At 44.2% G+C, this 15,278-nt stretch overlaps 1 protein-coding gene across 1 annotated transcript in view; it reads left to right on the forward strand.

The window, feature by feature from the left end:
* The window catches only part of LOC310754819 (uncharacterized protein), a 149,653-nt gene that overhangs the window by 94,815 nt on the left and 39,560 nt on the right, over positions 1-15,278 (forward strand). The window contains exons 24-34 of the mRNA XM_083597134.1: positions 2,341-2,385; positions 3,509-3,562; positions 5,078-5,185; positions 6,870-6,923; positions 7,672-7,725; positions 8,496-8,540; positions 9,967-10,020; positions 11,372-11,416; positions 12,019-12,072; positions 13,282-13,335; positions 13,688-13,741. Coding sequence (XP_083453260.1) covers positions 2,341-2,385; positions 3,509-3,562; positions 5,078-5,185; positions 6,870-6,923; positions 7,672-7,725; positions 8,496-8,540; positions 9,967-10,020; positions 11,372-11,416; positions 12,019-12,072; positions 13,282-13,335; positions 13,688-13,741 — 621 coding nt within the window. The remainder of the gene's footprint in view (positions 1-2,340; positions 2,386-3,508; positions 3,563-5,077; positions 5,186-6,869; positions 6,924-7,671; positions 7,726-8,495; positions 8,541-9,966; positions 10,021-11,371; positions 11,417-12,018; positions 12,073-13,281; positions 13,336-13,687; positions 13,742-15,278) is intronic.

A 15,278-nucleotide genomic window follows, 5' to 3' on the forward strand; every position in this document is an offset into this window, starting at 1 on the left:
TGTCCATCAGCTGATCAAAGCCCCAAGGTGACAGATGCTTGACATTGAGAAATGAGGCTACCCCATCTCACTCGCACAAACTGGTGGCTTGAATGTGGTAACAATTTTCCTGGCCTTCTGGCGATTCATCTTCACATCCCCTCCAGGCATTTCCTCCCGCAGGGAAGGGGCCCCTGGAGCTCAGTGGTTCAGCAGCTCAGTGGTTTAGCATCTGCTCTGCATGCATAAGGCCACAGGTTCAGTCCCCAGCATCTTCAAGTAGCACTGGGGATTATGTAGCAGGGAATGTCCAGAGAAGTGTAATAATTAGGTACCTAAGCTGGACTAAAGCTGGACAATATATACTTGCAGCCCTCAAACAGTTTGAGGCCAAATCCATTGTGCAGCTTGTATATGGTGCCCATTTAGGCTCCTTTGCCAACCGCGCACCATTAGAACTGGTACAATCTAAACTGTTAAGATCAGCTGGACAAGTGCCCAAACACATCTCCAGTGCTACAATACGTCTCGAAACTGGATTCGTAAGAATTGAGGCTAGAGTATGGTTCGCCAGACTAAATTACTGGCTGAGACTATTCTTCCTCCCACGTTGCCTTGCTCCCTTAACTGTTAAGGACAGTTTCCAAATGACGTGGAAATGTGCAGTGATAAATGTACAGTGGTACCTCGGGATGCAAATGGCATCCGTTCCGGAGCCCCGTTCGCATCCTGAATGGAACGTAAGACATGACGGCATGTCTGCGCATCTGCGCGTGCACGGGTTGCGTTTTGCCGCTTCCATGCATGCGTGTGACGTCATTTTGAGCGTCTGCACATGTGCAAGCAGCGAAACCTGGAAGTAACGCGCTCCGTTACTTCCGGGTTGCCGCTAAGAGCAACCCGAAAGCGCTCAACCTGAAGCACATTCAACCCGAGGTATGACTGTAATAACAACTCTAGGCTTCACCCCGCAGATCCTACTCAACATGGGGTATTAACAAGCCAAAAAAAACCTATCAAAAGAGCACATGAAAGATACAGAACACCAAGCAAATTTAGCCAGGTCCCTGAAATTTTTAAACAGTGAAATCAGAAGATATTTCACTTCCCAGAAGCCATATATAACCAAACCTGAAATTCCAAAATAAAGTTTGTTGCTGATACAAATCAATACTAATCAGAGGTTCCGCCCCCTCTAACAAAAGCCTGCACCCCAGCAAAAATCCTGGCGATGCCCATGCCACGCCCCCCATCAGTTTTCCCGCAGATGGGGAGATGGTGATGATCTACCTGTTTTGTATGTGCTGATTTCTAGCGGTGAGCCGAAATGTTTCCCCAGTTAAATATCTTAAAGGCTGTCACATGAAAGAGGGAACATGCTTGTTTTCTCCTGCTCTGGTTGGTAGGACTAGAACCAATGGCTTCAAGTTACAAGAAAGGAGATTCCAACTAAACATTCGGGGGGGAATTCTGACAGTAAAACTGTTCAACAGTGGAACAGACTCCCCCGAGAAGTGGTGGACTCTCCTTCCTTGGAGGTTTTGAAGCAGAGGTTGGATGGCCATCTGTCAGGGATGCTTTAGCTGAGATTCCTGTACTGCAGGGGGTTGGACTAGAAGACCCTTGGGGTCCTTTCTAACTCTAAGATTCTATTAATTTTCCTGTACCATTAGTGCAGTAGCTCTCAAACTTCTTTCTCTGGGCCACACTTTCAGAATAATAATTTACTCACGCCACACCAGTTTTTTATTGATAAGAAATACATTGGAAAGCAAAAAGAAGCAACTCCTAGCAGTGCTTGGTTTTGAAAAGATACCTATCCATATTCTGCAAAAAAATTTAAAAATACTATACTGTACTATACTGTACTGAAATGTTTAAATGTTTATTTGATTGTCAATGAATCTTCCCACCACATTGCCATCCTCTCCTGCCACAACAATATGGCACACCACACCTTTTGAGAATCAATGCATTAGCAGGCGGCAAAGATCCTGAGGGTAATCATTTCAGCATTTTTTTGTGTGGTCCTGCTGAACTATTCATAGGGAGGCAAGACTGTTCCCTCCACAGCTGACAGCTAATATTGGTCATTCTCAGGTGTCTTTGGGGAGGGGTAATGGAGGCTGCCACCCCCAGAGAACACAGTTTCCAACACAATATATGGTAACAGGATGAGGGGTATCCCTCAAATTTCAGATCATTTAAAACTTCTTGGATAATTTCCAGCTCAGTCTTATAGCTTTCATGTGTTTTATTGTGGAAAGGAGGGGGTGGAGGGAATGTGAGGGCAAGATTCCATGTCTCTTAAAGTTTCTTTGGCTTTTTTTAAATAAAAAATACCTTTTGTCTCTATTTAAGGGGTTGACCGGGAGCCAGGGCCCTCAAGGACCCCCTGGGGACCATGTAAGTGGCTTTGCTTTCCCCACCTGAAATAAATGTTCAGTGAAATGAAAGTAATAGCAATGGACAGAGCACTCTGTTTCTGATTAATGTCAGTGTCACATGTGTTCAGTGCTAAATCCATCCTGTCCTGTTTCCACCTCGGTCTTCTTTTTTAAAACAAAAGACATGAAAATCGGCATCAACTTTTATCAACTTCCCTACCCATCACAAGATATTAATTTTTGTATACGTTATCCCTGAAATATGCATTTATACACACATAATTTTATCCTAAAATATGCATTTTATTGAAGCCAAGGAGCAATGATATCATTCTGATTCATCTGTGTTAGGGAGACAGGAATCTGTCAGTTTCATTTTTTCTCAGATCCCCATTTTTCCAATCTTCAATTCAACTTCCTACATTTCAGGATCAGTATGCAATTTGGTGGTCCTCCCCACCCCCCACTAAATTTTGCCAGTATTTGAAAAGTTCCATCTTAACCCCAAAGAAATGGCGTGGTTGAAAATTCAGCCCCACTGAGGAATAGACCAGGTATAGGCAAACTCGGCCCTCCAGATGTTTTTGGGACTACAACTCCCATCATCCCCATCTAACAGGACCAGTGGTCAGGGATGATGGGGGTTGTAGTCCCAAAACATCTGGAGGGCCAAGTTTGCCTATGCCTGGAATAAACAAAGAAGAGAGTGCAATTCAAAAGTTGGATTTGCCGAGGCATGAATGGGGCCTCTCAGCCTGGCCCTCGGCCCTCTCCCTATATTTCACACCCATCTCCTCATGAATCTGCCCAACACCCTTCATGATGCTTCAATCTGTCAGCTGGAATGCGTTCTTGAACCCTGGTGATGCCTCTTGCTTGCTTGCCTGGATGAAGCCTGGAGAGAGGTGTATGCACACATGGATGCTACTGACTTTTCTTGTGACTGGAATGTCACAAAGTTGCATTTGCTATTCCACCCATTTTTTACTCTTGCCCCTTCCACCACGGGCCTGGAAGGTTTACCCCAAGGGGCTGGAGCCCTTGGGTTGAAAAAGGGCTCCCCACTCCTGCACTAAAGGATGACCAGGTCATGCTACTGCCTGTTCTCAACGACCCTCTCATTTTACCCTTTACTCTTCCAGGGCAGCAAAGGACCAAAGGGAATAAAAGGGGATCCAGGACCCAAAGGTGACCAGGTATGGTAACATCTCGTGCCCAGGGATGTGTAGCAGTTATTCCAGTGCAAGATTCCCTTTTTGATATTGTTGCATGCTCCCTTACTCCCCTGAGCAAGAAACAAATGCATTGTACGCTGAAAGTATCCGATTCCTGTCCTCAGCCAGTTGAAGAAAGGCCTCTGCTTGGGTCCCTGGAGAACAGCTATAAGTCACAGTGGTGGCTGGTGCCCATTGGGACTGGTAGGATGCCAGGGAGGGAAACCAATAGTAGGTGGTGCCAGAGCCAATGATTGGCAGAACCACCGCTTCACTAGTTGTAAGTGGCAGGCAGGTGAGAGCAGACGGAGGATGGTAGGGCTTTGCCAGCCTCTACTGAAGAGTCTCCAATCCTGGGCTAGGTAGACAAAAATTATATGACCTGATGTAAGGCAGGCAGGGGCATACCTAGGAGTTGTGTAAGTTGCCCCCCCAATGGTGCAGGCCCAGGGGGGGAGAAAAATTACATCTCTCCCCCTTGTTCAGAGTGGCTAGCAGCCCACCCACCCATCTGTGTGCTCCCCAGGCCACACTTCTGTTGCTCTGGGTGGCCAGTCAAGGAACACAGAATCCTCTGGGCACCTCAGCAGAGGAATCTGGTCACTGCCGTGGGCAGTTGCAGCAGCAGGAGGCCCTCCCCAGTTGGCCAGCAGTGCTATTAGAAGTGTAAGCGGAGAGCCCAGCAGGGCTCAGAGGGAAGAATGACAGAGAGAGTGGCTGAGAGTTGCAGAAAGAGAAAAAAGGGAGGGAGGGAACGGGGAGGCAGAAGGGAAAGCAGTGAGTGGAGGGAGGGAGGGAGACAGGCAGACAGATCGACCAATAGAGGAGGAGGAAGTGGAGGATATGGAAGAGGAACACAGCAGACCCAACCCTGATGGTCACAGAGGAAGAAGAAGAAGAAGAAGAAGAAGAAGAAGAAGAAGAAGAAGAAGAAGAGTAGTAGTAGTAGTAGTAGTAGTAGTTTGGATTTGATATCCCACTTTATTACTACCTGAAGGAGTCTCAAAGCGAGAGGAAGTCACTGGTGGAGTGAAAAAGGCAACAAAAGCTAACTTTTTGAGTTTCTGGTCTATGGTCTCTCCTGGCTTCACTGGTGCTGATACAGTTCCTTGCCAAAGGTGCAAGGAAGCCTAGGTATACCTCCAAAGGCAGCATTATGATTGCTGCTGCTGCTGCTGCTACCAATACAGCATGGATGTTTTGCACATGAGCCATACATTTAGGATGAAGCAAAGGAATGGTATAGTTCAGAGGCGGACTTTGGTAATATGGCACCGTGAGCAAGGACAGAATTTTTTCCCCTCCCCTATTTCTTATTTTCACAATTCCTTTTGGTACAGCTGCTATTATTTTGCATCCCCTCAGCTCAGCACCCTGTGGGGAGGGGACTGCCTACGCTGCCCTAAATCTGGCACTGTATAGTTAGATATAATCCTGGTGTTTGCTGCTCCTAAACCTCCACAAATGATTTAGGTCTCCCAATTTCCTCTTTTTCAGGGTACGTTTGGCCTCCAAGGGACCAGGGGACTTCCAGGGCTTCGAGGTGCTACAGGGCTTCCAGGGTTTCCAGGGGCCAAAGGAGCAGCTGGACCTCAGGGACCTGAAGTAAGGAAGGGTTTTTTGTTTTGTTTTATTAAGTTTTTAAACCTCCCAGGGCAGCAAACAACAAAGCAGCAAAATAATTTCATTTTTATTTTTTAAGAAAAGCATTTAAAAACCACTGAACATGCTTAAAAGCAATCTAATATATCTCCAGAGCTGATCAAGATTGCAAGGAACACTATTTCAGTAACAGCTAAATCTATTTAAGTAGTTCTGGAAGTGGAGCCATATTCATGTGCTTGCAGCAAAACCAGACAAGAGTACAGTGGTACCTCGGGTTATATACTCTTCAGGTTACATACACTTCACGTTACAGACTCTGCTAACCCAGAAATAGTACCTCGGGTTAAGAACTTTGCTTCAGGATGAGAACAGAAATCATGCTCCGGCGGTGCGGCAGCAGCAGCAGGAGGCCCCATTAGCTAAAGTGGTGCTTCAGGTTAAGAACAGTTTCAGGTTAAGAACAGACCTCTGGAATGAATTAAGTACTTAACCTGAGGTACCACTGTATTGTGGAACCATTAAATATATATATTTTTTGCCTTGCCATTGGCCATGCTGATTGGTGCTGATGGGAGTTGTAGTTTAGCAACATCTGGAGGGCCATAGGTTCTTCCATACCTGCTTAAGATTCCCAGGGATTTATTTGCCACAGAAGTTTGCATGGTCTAGAGACCATTTTGCCAGAGTGGCTAGATCAGTGTTTATTAATACGGACCTACATCTAGAGCTGAGGGAGAAACACAGAGAACTAAAGTTAAGACTCAAAAAAATGAGCAAGTGATAGAAACTGAAATTGACAGATTCGCACATCCCTACTTTCAGCACAATCCTAACTCAATTCTAACTCAAGGGTAAGTCCTAGTGGACTTAACTGGGGCTCATTCCAAGTAAGTGGAGTCAGGATTGCAGCTTTAGTTGCTACCTGGTGCTCAATCCTCTGCTTTCTCCCATGCATCTCCTATATATTCACAGAGAATAACAATGACATAAGAGGTCCCCCTACTGGTGACTTTCAGGGGATTCAAGAAATCAAGGTAGATACACACACATATACACAGCCTTACTGCTTCCACATACCTGAGCTAAAATGTTTGGTCCCCAATTTGCAAAATTAATATATTCACATATTCATAACTGGAAGAACAAGAGAGTCCTGCAACAAAATGTTGCAGTGTATTCTAACGTCCTAATAGGGATGCTAATGTTCAGGGTCCTGACCAATCTGCAAGCCAGCCATTTAAAGGCAAGCCTACCTAATTTTCACTTCCAAAAACAATTCACCAATCACACCCATGAAATTTGCACTTCTCTGAATTTTGCAGTGCAGTTCTCCAGCAAAGTAACATGTACCGACAAATGAATTTGCTAGTGTAAAGCATTCATTTAAATGTGTTATTGTTAGTAAATGCATCTATTAGGAAAAATTCATACAAAAATATGTTTGAGAGAAATTTTCCACTCAAAGGCTAGTGAATTTTCTTAGGGACTTTTTTTTTTTTTTTAGTGCAAATCAATATGTAGAAAACTGAACTTAAGACGGGGGCGGGGGGGGGGGAAATTGGGAGAAGTCAAAATGGGCAGGTTTGCCCATCCTTAGTCTGAGCTACTTTCCATCCAGTCCAAATAAGCTGTTCCAACATGGTTTGCGGTGATGAGTGTTGACTGAATCTTTTTGCCATTCCAGGGAGAAGAAGGGCAACTTGGTCCCCCTGGCCAAAATGGCACAGAAGGTGCAAAGGTTAGTCTAAACCTCTGTTGTTATCTGTGCTCTTGCTTAATAGTTATAATAAATCCTTCCTTAGCAGGTTCCTGAGACTGCTTGCTGGAATTAGACCCTTGGCAGGGACTCAATGTGTGGTCTTGAGCAGGTTTGACCCTTGATCTGTTTTCCATTAGCAAAAGGAGGATAGCAGTGAACAGGGTTGCTGTGACATCAGATGAGCTGCACCAGGGAAAGCATTCCAGAAGCTGGGACCCATGGCAGAAAAGGCCCATTCTTTTTTTTTTAATAATTTTTTAATTAGGAATTACAACATAACATTTTATCAATAAAACATATCATTCTCATTCCCCCCTCCATTTTTCCCTCCCCCTCCCCAAAATATAAAAACCCCACCCTTCCGCACATCCCTCCCCAGGCTTCCCTCAGTTCCTCTCTCTGATTTTTCCATACTTCTAATTCTCTGCATATTATAAAATTGTAAAAATCCTTAACCTACCTGTCTATATGTTGTTAATAATAAATTTGTGAAAGTTTATTCAAAACCTGCCAAGGAGTCCAGTTCATTTTGTTGTTTCTTTAAATACTTTGTAAAAGGTTCCCATTCTTCTTTTTAATACTAATAATATATATCTTTTAAATCAAGAGATCTGAGTGTTGATCTTCTGGCTCTAACCTGGGATTTAGCCCTGACTTAAAAGGGGGCGGGTAGCTCTAAGGAATTCAACTTTGCATGAAATAACAGAATTTTCTCTCTAATCCACAGGGCAGTTGGGGTCCAGATGGTGCAAAAGGAAGGCCAGGACAACGAGGAAAGCGGGTATGTCTCATGCCTGAAGTACCTAATTTTTCCTCAGGGCGGGGGAGGGTTTCACACAATGGGTTAGTGGGAATGTTGAAAATATGTGAGGGATTTCAGGTATTGCTTTCACTCTGGTTTTACAAGTAATGCGCCCTACATAGCACAGAAGCTTTCTCCCACCAAATCAGCCTTGAGAATTTATGGCAGGGGCATAGCTGTCAACTTTTCCCTTTTCTTGCGAGGAATCCTATTCGGAATAAGGGAATTTCCCTTTCAAAAAGGGAAATGTTGACAGCTATGGGTAAGGGTGAGGGGACCAGAGGACCTGGTGTGGGCAGCGGGAGTGGGTTGACTGCAATCCTCCAGGCCTCTTTGTAGCTTTCAGGATTCTCCCTAGTTAACACCGCACACGGGCCCTACTTTGAAACCACCTTTAGTGTTTTTATTTCTGACTAGAATATGCCCTTGGACTCTGATCAAGACCCTTCACCATCCTGGTTGTCCTCTTCTTGACATCCTCCCAATAGCCAATGTCCTTCTTAAAAATGTGGTCCCATGTCTCGACAAAGTACTGCAGATATGTGATGTTCCCTCCAATGAAAGACACTGAGATAACAATCAAATACCAACACCAGTATTCTTGTGTTTGGTGGAATATTTTGTGTTGACTAATACCCAAACAGCAATGCATTGGTGGCTCAAGAGCACATGGAATCAGCAGCTCTCTGGGTATGTTGACTGATTAATGAGGAAAAAGACTCTTCAGACCACTTTTGGTTTCTCTCCAGGGCCGGATGGGCCAGCATGGGCTTGTTGGAATGCCAGGACCCCCAGTAAGTAATAGGATTCCTATTGTGACTAGCCTCAATCACGCCAACTTTGCTACTGAGGTTCAGAGAACAGTGAGTGACAAGGGAGAAAGCCTTTTCAGTGGTGGTTCCCCATTTGTGGAATGCTCTCCCCATAGAGGACTGCCTGGTGCCATCGTTTGTCCTTCTTTCGGCACCAGGTGGCAAAATATCTGAATGTCATAATATCTCTTAGACTTGCAGTGTTTGTAAGTGTTTTGAAGGGTGGGGTGATTTAAAAAATCAATCCTCCAGCCAGACTGGCAATATCCCCTCACTCACACAGTTTAGGATATTTCTGCATCCTTCAGCAGAGGTTCTTTTCATTCAGCAAAGTAAGTGGCTCATGTATATGTCAAACAAAGCTTTAATAATAAAGAAAACTGTAACACAATAGCATACTGTCTGAGAGGAACTAAAACAGCATCATGAGGCAAGAATGAAGCAAGAGTGACAGTTGATCTGTCTAACTGAACACCTGAAGGGAGGGGCCAGTTCCAGAGCATAATACACAAGCCCTGCCCACCAGATGCCAGACATTCTACTATTCAAATTAGGCCCCAGTGTTTTTCTAACAGTTAGCTCTTGACACCTTTGTTAATCTAAGACAGCGATTATTTGTGTGTTTTTAGTACATATGGTTTTTTTAATTGAAATTTTGTAAAGTAAAAAAAAAAAAAAGGAACAGAACTGATTTGGTACCATAACATAGTACTTATAGTGACAGCATGTGCAATAGGCAAGCTATCATAAAACACAGGTACACTTCAGGGTGGAGTAAAATTATAAACAGTTATCTTTAACTAGTATGTATATAACTCCTCCCCATCATTATATGGCTTGATGGAGGTTGTAGTAAATGTCCATCTTTGTTAACATATGATGTAAATGGCTACCATATTACATCAAGTTTACCTTTCTTAGCAATTCCTCTAGGTACTCAATTTGATATGCCTTCTGGCGGATCCCTCATTGCGAGAAGTGAGGTTACAGGAAACCAGACAGAGGGCCTTCTCTGTAGTGGTGCCCGCCCTGTGGAACGCCCTCCCTTCAGATGTGAAGGAACTAAGTAGCTATAATATCCTTACAATACATCAGAAAGGAAACCTGTTTAGGGAAGTTTTTAATATTTAATGCTGTATTGTTTTTAACACTTGATTGGAAGCTGCCCAGAGTGGCTGGGAAAACTCAGCCAAATGGGCAGGGTATAAATAATAAATTATTATTATTGTTGTTGTTGTTGTTGTTAGTGTGTGTGTCTGGTGTTTTGTACTTCCCTTTAATGGTTGGCTGGCTGTAAATAAATATTTGATTGATTGATTGATTGATTGATTGATTTGCTTTAAACACTCTGCAAAACTTAAGTAATATTGTTATGCATACTCTGCTCCCTTCCATACATTTCTTCCAGGGCTTACGAGGCGTTCCTGGGATTGATGGTCCAGAAGGAAAGCCTGGTACACAGGTTCCCATTCTATACTACCTACTTTGCTATCCTTTTGACTTGATCTGGCCCTTGCTGTGCTAGGCAGGATCTGGGGTTCATTTGCTTGAATAAGGGTGGATGGTCTGTATCCAGCCCAAGTCAATTCCATGCGTATTCATTCGTAAGTCCATTCTGTATCAATCTGCACTTTGAAAAAAAGTAAAGAAAGTTACATTGGGGTTTGTTTTTTTCCAGCTAAGGTATACTCAAAGTAGGAAATCCATTTGAATTAATGCACCTAAGTTAGTCATGCCCATTAACTTCGGTGGGTCTTCTCTGACTATGACTAGTACCGAATGTAACCCATTTTTAAAGAAAGCATTTCCCCCACAAAATACACATTTTTGTATGGTAAGAGTAGTTCCACCCACGTTTTGCCTCTGGCCCTGTCTGCCACTAGCATATGACCATTGGAAGGCTGTCCATCAAGGAATGAAAAAGATTCCATACCTCCTGCTCGCACCTCTAGCAGCAGTGCATTTCCCCCAGTAATTTTGGAACTTGCATCTAGTTACAGTACATTTTAAAATGCTTTGGGGTGCCGCATGAGAAACCATTAATAAATGAAATATAAGATGCTGTTGCTGTTCTTAAGCATCCCTGCATAGCTTCTGCCCTTGGGTGGTAGGTCGGAATGTGGAATGGAAGTCTTCATGCCATCTTAGCAGCAGAGCATCTCTCTGCATACAGAAAGTCCCAGATTCAGTCCCTGACATCATATCCAGATAGGATTAGGAATGACCCCTGCCTGAAACCCTGGAGAGCAGATGCCAGTCAGTGTAGACAATATTGAGCTAGATAGACTCGTGGCATGATTCAGTCTAAGGCAGCTTCCTATGTTCAGTGGCAGACCTACGTCTTGCAGCCCTGAAGCTTGAACTGTTATAGGGGCCCCTTCGCAACCAGCAACAAGGTCTGGGTAACCATCATTATCTTCTTCAACGTGTTTGTTTACAACAGTCTTTACAACATCTGGGCTACTGACTTGTTGAAATATATGCACACACACACAAAACAATCAATTTTCAGTCATGCAACTCAAATAAACCACTAGACCAGGCTTCCTCAACCTTGGCCCTCCAGATGTTTTGAGACTACAGTTCCCATCATCCCTGACCACTGGTCCTGCCAGCTAGGGATCATGGGAGTTGTAGGCCAAAAACATCTGGAGGGCCGAGGTTGAGGAAACCTGCACTAGACCCATTTTTTTAAAAAAAACACCAAGGCCCTCTGAGATTGGGGACCCTGAAGCTAAAACTTCATTAGTTTCATAGTAAATCCGCCCCTACCTATGTTCCTATCCTTAATGTTGTTTTAACTTATCCTACAGGGTGTTGTTGGTGCTGTGGGGAGCTCTGATCAGCAGGGTCTGACTGTGAGTAGAAGTGTGTGTGTGTGTGTGTGTGTGTGTAGTGATTCTGAGCTTTTCCACCAACACCAAACAGAGTTACCTGGTCCTCCCAAGCTGCAACAGTTGTAGTACACTGTTTGGCTACATACCATCAAAACTCCAGGTGTCATTTGCCCTGCAGACTCCTTGGGGGCCAGTAATTGCCTTGCCGGATCAGAAATCACTTGCCAAAGGCTGTTTTTTGTTGGTGCAGGCAGGCTTGCTACTGTCTGGTGGGAATGCTGAATGGATCAACCATCCTGAGAGGGAGGGATGAAAAGACCACACCCGGGCACTGCTCCAGCTTTACTTTTCACCCCCCAACCCTGCCCCAGTATGATCTACCATCAACGGCCCCATGATGTTTTCATATGTTAACGTTGCTTATTCTATTCTACTTCAGTTGTCGCAAGGGCAGGACATAGTGATCACTGCTTCATCCCCATCACCTAAATTGGTATTACATGCAATGAATCCACAGCTAGCTGCCAGCCATCCTTTCTGCCCTGTGTCCATCTGTAACAAAACTTCTCTGCTGCTGCTAGTAATGCCTGCAGTGTTTTTATTTGTTCTCCTCCTATTTTCAGGGCTTTGTGGGCTTTCAAGGTGACAGGGGACATGATGGACCTCCTGGATCAATGGTAAATGGAGTCTCCTACTGTGTGTGGATACAGAAATGTGCAAAAGCTCTCTGAAGCTTGCCTGTGGGAAATGAAGCATCAAGTTGTTGTTGTTGTTGTTGTTGTTGTTGTTGTTGTTGTTGTTGTTGTTGTTGTTGTTGTTATATTTATATACCACCTTTCCTCCAAGGAGCTCAAGGTGGTATACATGGTGCTCCCCCCCTTCCATTTTACCTTCACAAGAACCTGTAAGGTAGGTTAGGTTAAGAGACGGTGACTGGCCCAAGGTCAGCCATTGAGCTTCATGGCTGAACGGAGATTTGAATTCAAGTCTCCAGTGTCCTAACCCAACAGCCTAACCACTATGCCACACTGTAGCCAATAGAAGAGGTTGTGATGTGTGCTTGGTTGCAGTTTTTGTATGGTGTCCCAACAGCTTTTCTGTTTTCAATGTGCCCATGATCCCTAAAAGTGTGATGAGCTTTGTACTGGAGGGGGGAACTGTGCAGAGTCAAAACCTGAGGGTTGTAGAGGGGACCTCTCCAACTTTGCTGGCTCTCTTCATGGGATGGACCCTCTTCTCCACTCTTCGATGGTACCCCTAGAAGGTACCCCTAGAAGGTTTCCATCTCTACAAAAAGTAATGAAGCTGCTCCATTAGCTTTGTTGCCAGTACCACACCCACTTTAAGGTGTTAACACCGACCTGAAGAAACACATTTGGCCTCAAATGGCAGAAGGAGCACCTTCTCTCATCTTAAACTGCCCAGGTGTTAGGATCAGCAGCATAGGTCCCATTTGTAGTTTTGCCACGCGCTTTGCTTCGAAGGATGGTGGCACACAAAAGGGCCTTATTTTCAGTGGCCCCCACATGGTGGTATGATCTCTCCTCTGTAGCGTATTCTGCACCATCACTTGCATGCTGTACAATGATTGGTTAGAAGATGGACCTCTTTACCCAGGCCTTTGTTTGAGTAGTCTTCTCTCCACCATTGTTACTGTGCTGAGTGGTGAATGTGTTGCCCAGGAATCCTGCAAAACTAGAGCTGGCACCGGTGACAGTTCATTGGTGCTCCCAGTGTTATGCATCACCAAAGTCAGCAGGTAGTTTTTCATTGCTTGGAAAGCCCGATTGCTTGGCTAAGCCCCAGATTATGCCCTCTGGAGAAAAACTTCCATCTATTAATTATCCAGCCTAGCACTTGTTTTGATGACTTCTCTTTCTGAACAGGGCTGTCCCGGAAAAACAGGGGTCAACGGAGAACCAGGTTCACCAGGACTGAGGGTAAGAGCTGATAAAAATAGATTAAATCTATTCAGATTTTATTCTCTCTGTATTATTTTGTCACACCCTTCATCCCAAAGGACAGTGCAATTAGACCAGGTAAAAACAGTTAACAATAAATTTCTAAAAGCAGTTAAACACCAGTTGATAACTTCTAAAAGCAATCACTTTCTATCAAATCGAATAATTTCAGGTCTGTCATGAGCAGTACCTTTTATTTTTCAAAATGCCTGGACACATAGGAATGTTTTAAAATTCCTTCTATGAAAGTTATTAATGCAGAAACTAACAATGATTCAAGACAATGATTTGAGTTTCTGGGTTTATCTTTTTTTCCCCCTTCCCATTCCAGGGACTTCCTGGCAAACCTGGTCTAGAGGGGCTGCAAGGGATTGTTGGCATCAATGTAAGTGATGGCTCTTATCCAGCGAAGGGATGAGAGACATTAAGTTCACTCCACATTTAAATGGGAGCTTACCTAATTTGCACTTTCACCGGCTGAACCACAGCCATTCTTCGAAATTCACACTTCTCTGAATTTTGTGGTGCAGTTCTCTAGCCAAGTAATGGGCAGAAAAATGTATGCATCGGGGGTAAAGGTAAAGGTAAAGGGACCCCTGACCATTAGGTCCAGTCGTGGCCGACTCTGGGGTTGCGGCGCTCATCTCGCTTTATTGGCCAAGGGAGCTGGCGTACAGCTTCCAGGTCATGTGGCCAGCATGACTAAGCCGCTTCTGGCGAACCAGAGCAGCGCACGGAAACGCCGTTTACCTTCCCACTGGAGGAAGGTATTTATCTACTTGCACTTTGACGTGTTTATCTACTTGCACTTTGACGTGTTTTCAAACTGTTAGGTTGGCAGGAGCTGGGACCGAGCAATGGGAGCTCACCCCGTTGTGGGGATTCGAACCGCCAACCTTCTGATCGGCAAATCCTAGGCTCTGTAGTTTAACACACAGCACCACCCGTGTCTCTATGCATTGGGGGTAAAGCATGCATAAATCAAGCAAAAATAACTTTTAAAAGCACACCAGGTTATGCCCAACTACATTTTACTGAGAGTACACCTGCTAAAATCAATGGACCTAAGTTAGGTCCAGTGTGTTGGGTTGCACTGGATACAACCTATAATATTAGGGGAAATTGCTTAATATACATAGTCTTGCAGAGCAAGATTGCATACACTAAAAAGTGTTTATTAGGAGAAAATTGCACTGGAAGGCTGATGAATTTTTGTGAGGACTTTTTATATCACAAGCTGATGTAAAATGGTGGCACGCTGAACTTACAATTGGAGAAATGAGAAACTGAAATTGATATATTTGCCCATACTTACTCCAGAGTGGGGAAGATGGATCAACCTATTTCCCTTCTAACTTAGTTCTGCATGTACTCAGTCATGGCCTACTTTCCTGCTGTATGCATGTTTCTTTTGTAAATTGTATGTGTACACACAAAACCATGTTTAAGACATTTGCACTTATCCTTAAAGCACACTTTTTGTTATACATTCTTTTCCTATAATACATTCCTCTACATGCTCCCGAGTGCAATTTCTCCTAGGCATGCATTTGTGTAAGCATTAGTTTAAAAAACTATTTTAAAAACTGTACCACAAACTTCAGAGAAGTCAGTTGGTAGTCAACCTCCAGTCCTCCTGTGCCCAAGACCAGCAGACTAGGAGTTCCCTTTAGGTTGTGGACCAAAAGAAGTTCTGCTTCATCCTCAGAAAGGAGGAGACCTGACCTGTGAAAAGTGATGTGGGCCACCTGGAACATTCCCTTCCCATCAATTCTTAGAACACCTTTTTGGAGTCATAGTATTAGGAATCATAGGATCATAGGATCATTGAGTTGTAAGCAACCCTAAGCGCTATATAGTCCAACCCTCTGCAATACAGGAATCACAGCTTCAGAACCCCGACAGATGACCATCCAACCTGT

The sequence above is a fragment of the Podarcis filfolensis genome (assembly GCF_964270895.1).
Source record: "Podarcis filfolensis genome assembly, chromosome: Z".
Lineage (NCBI taxonomy): Eukaryota > Metazoa > Chordata > Lepidosauria > Squamata > Lacertidae > Podarcis > Podarcis filfolensis.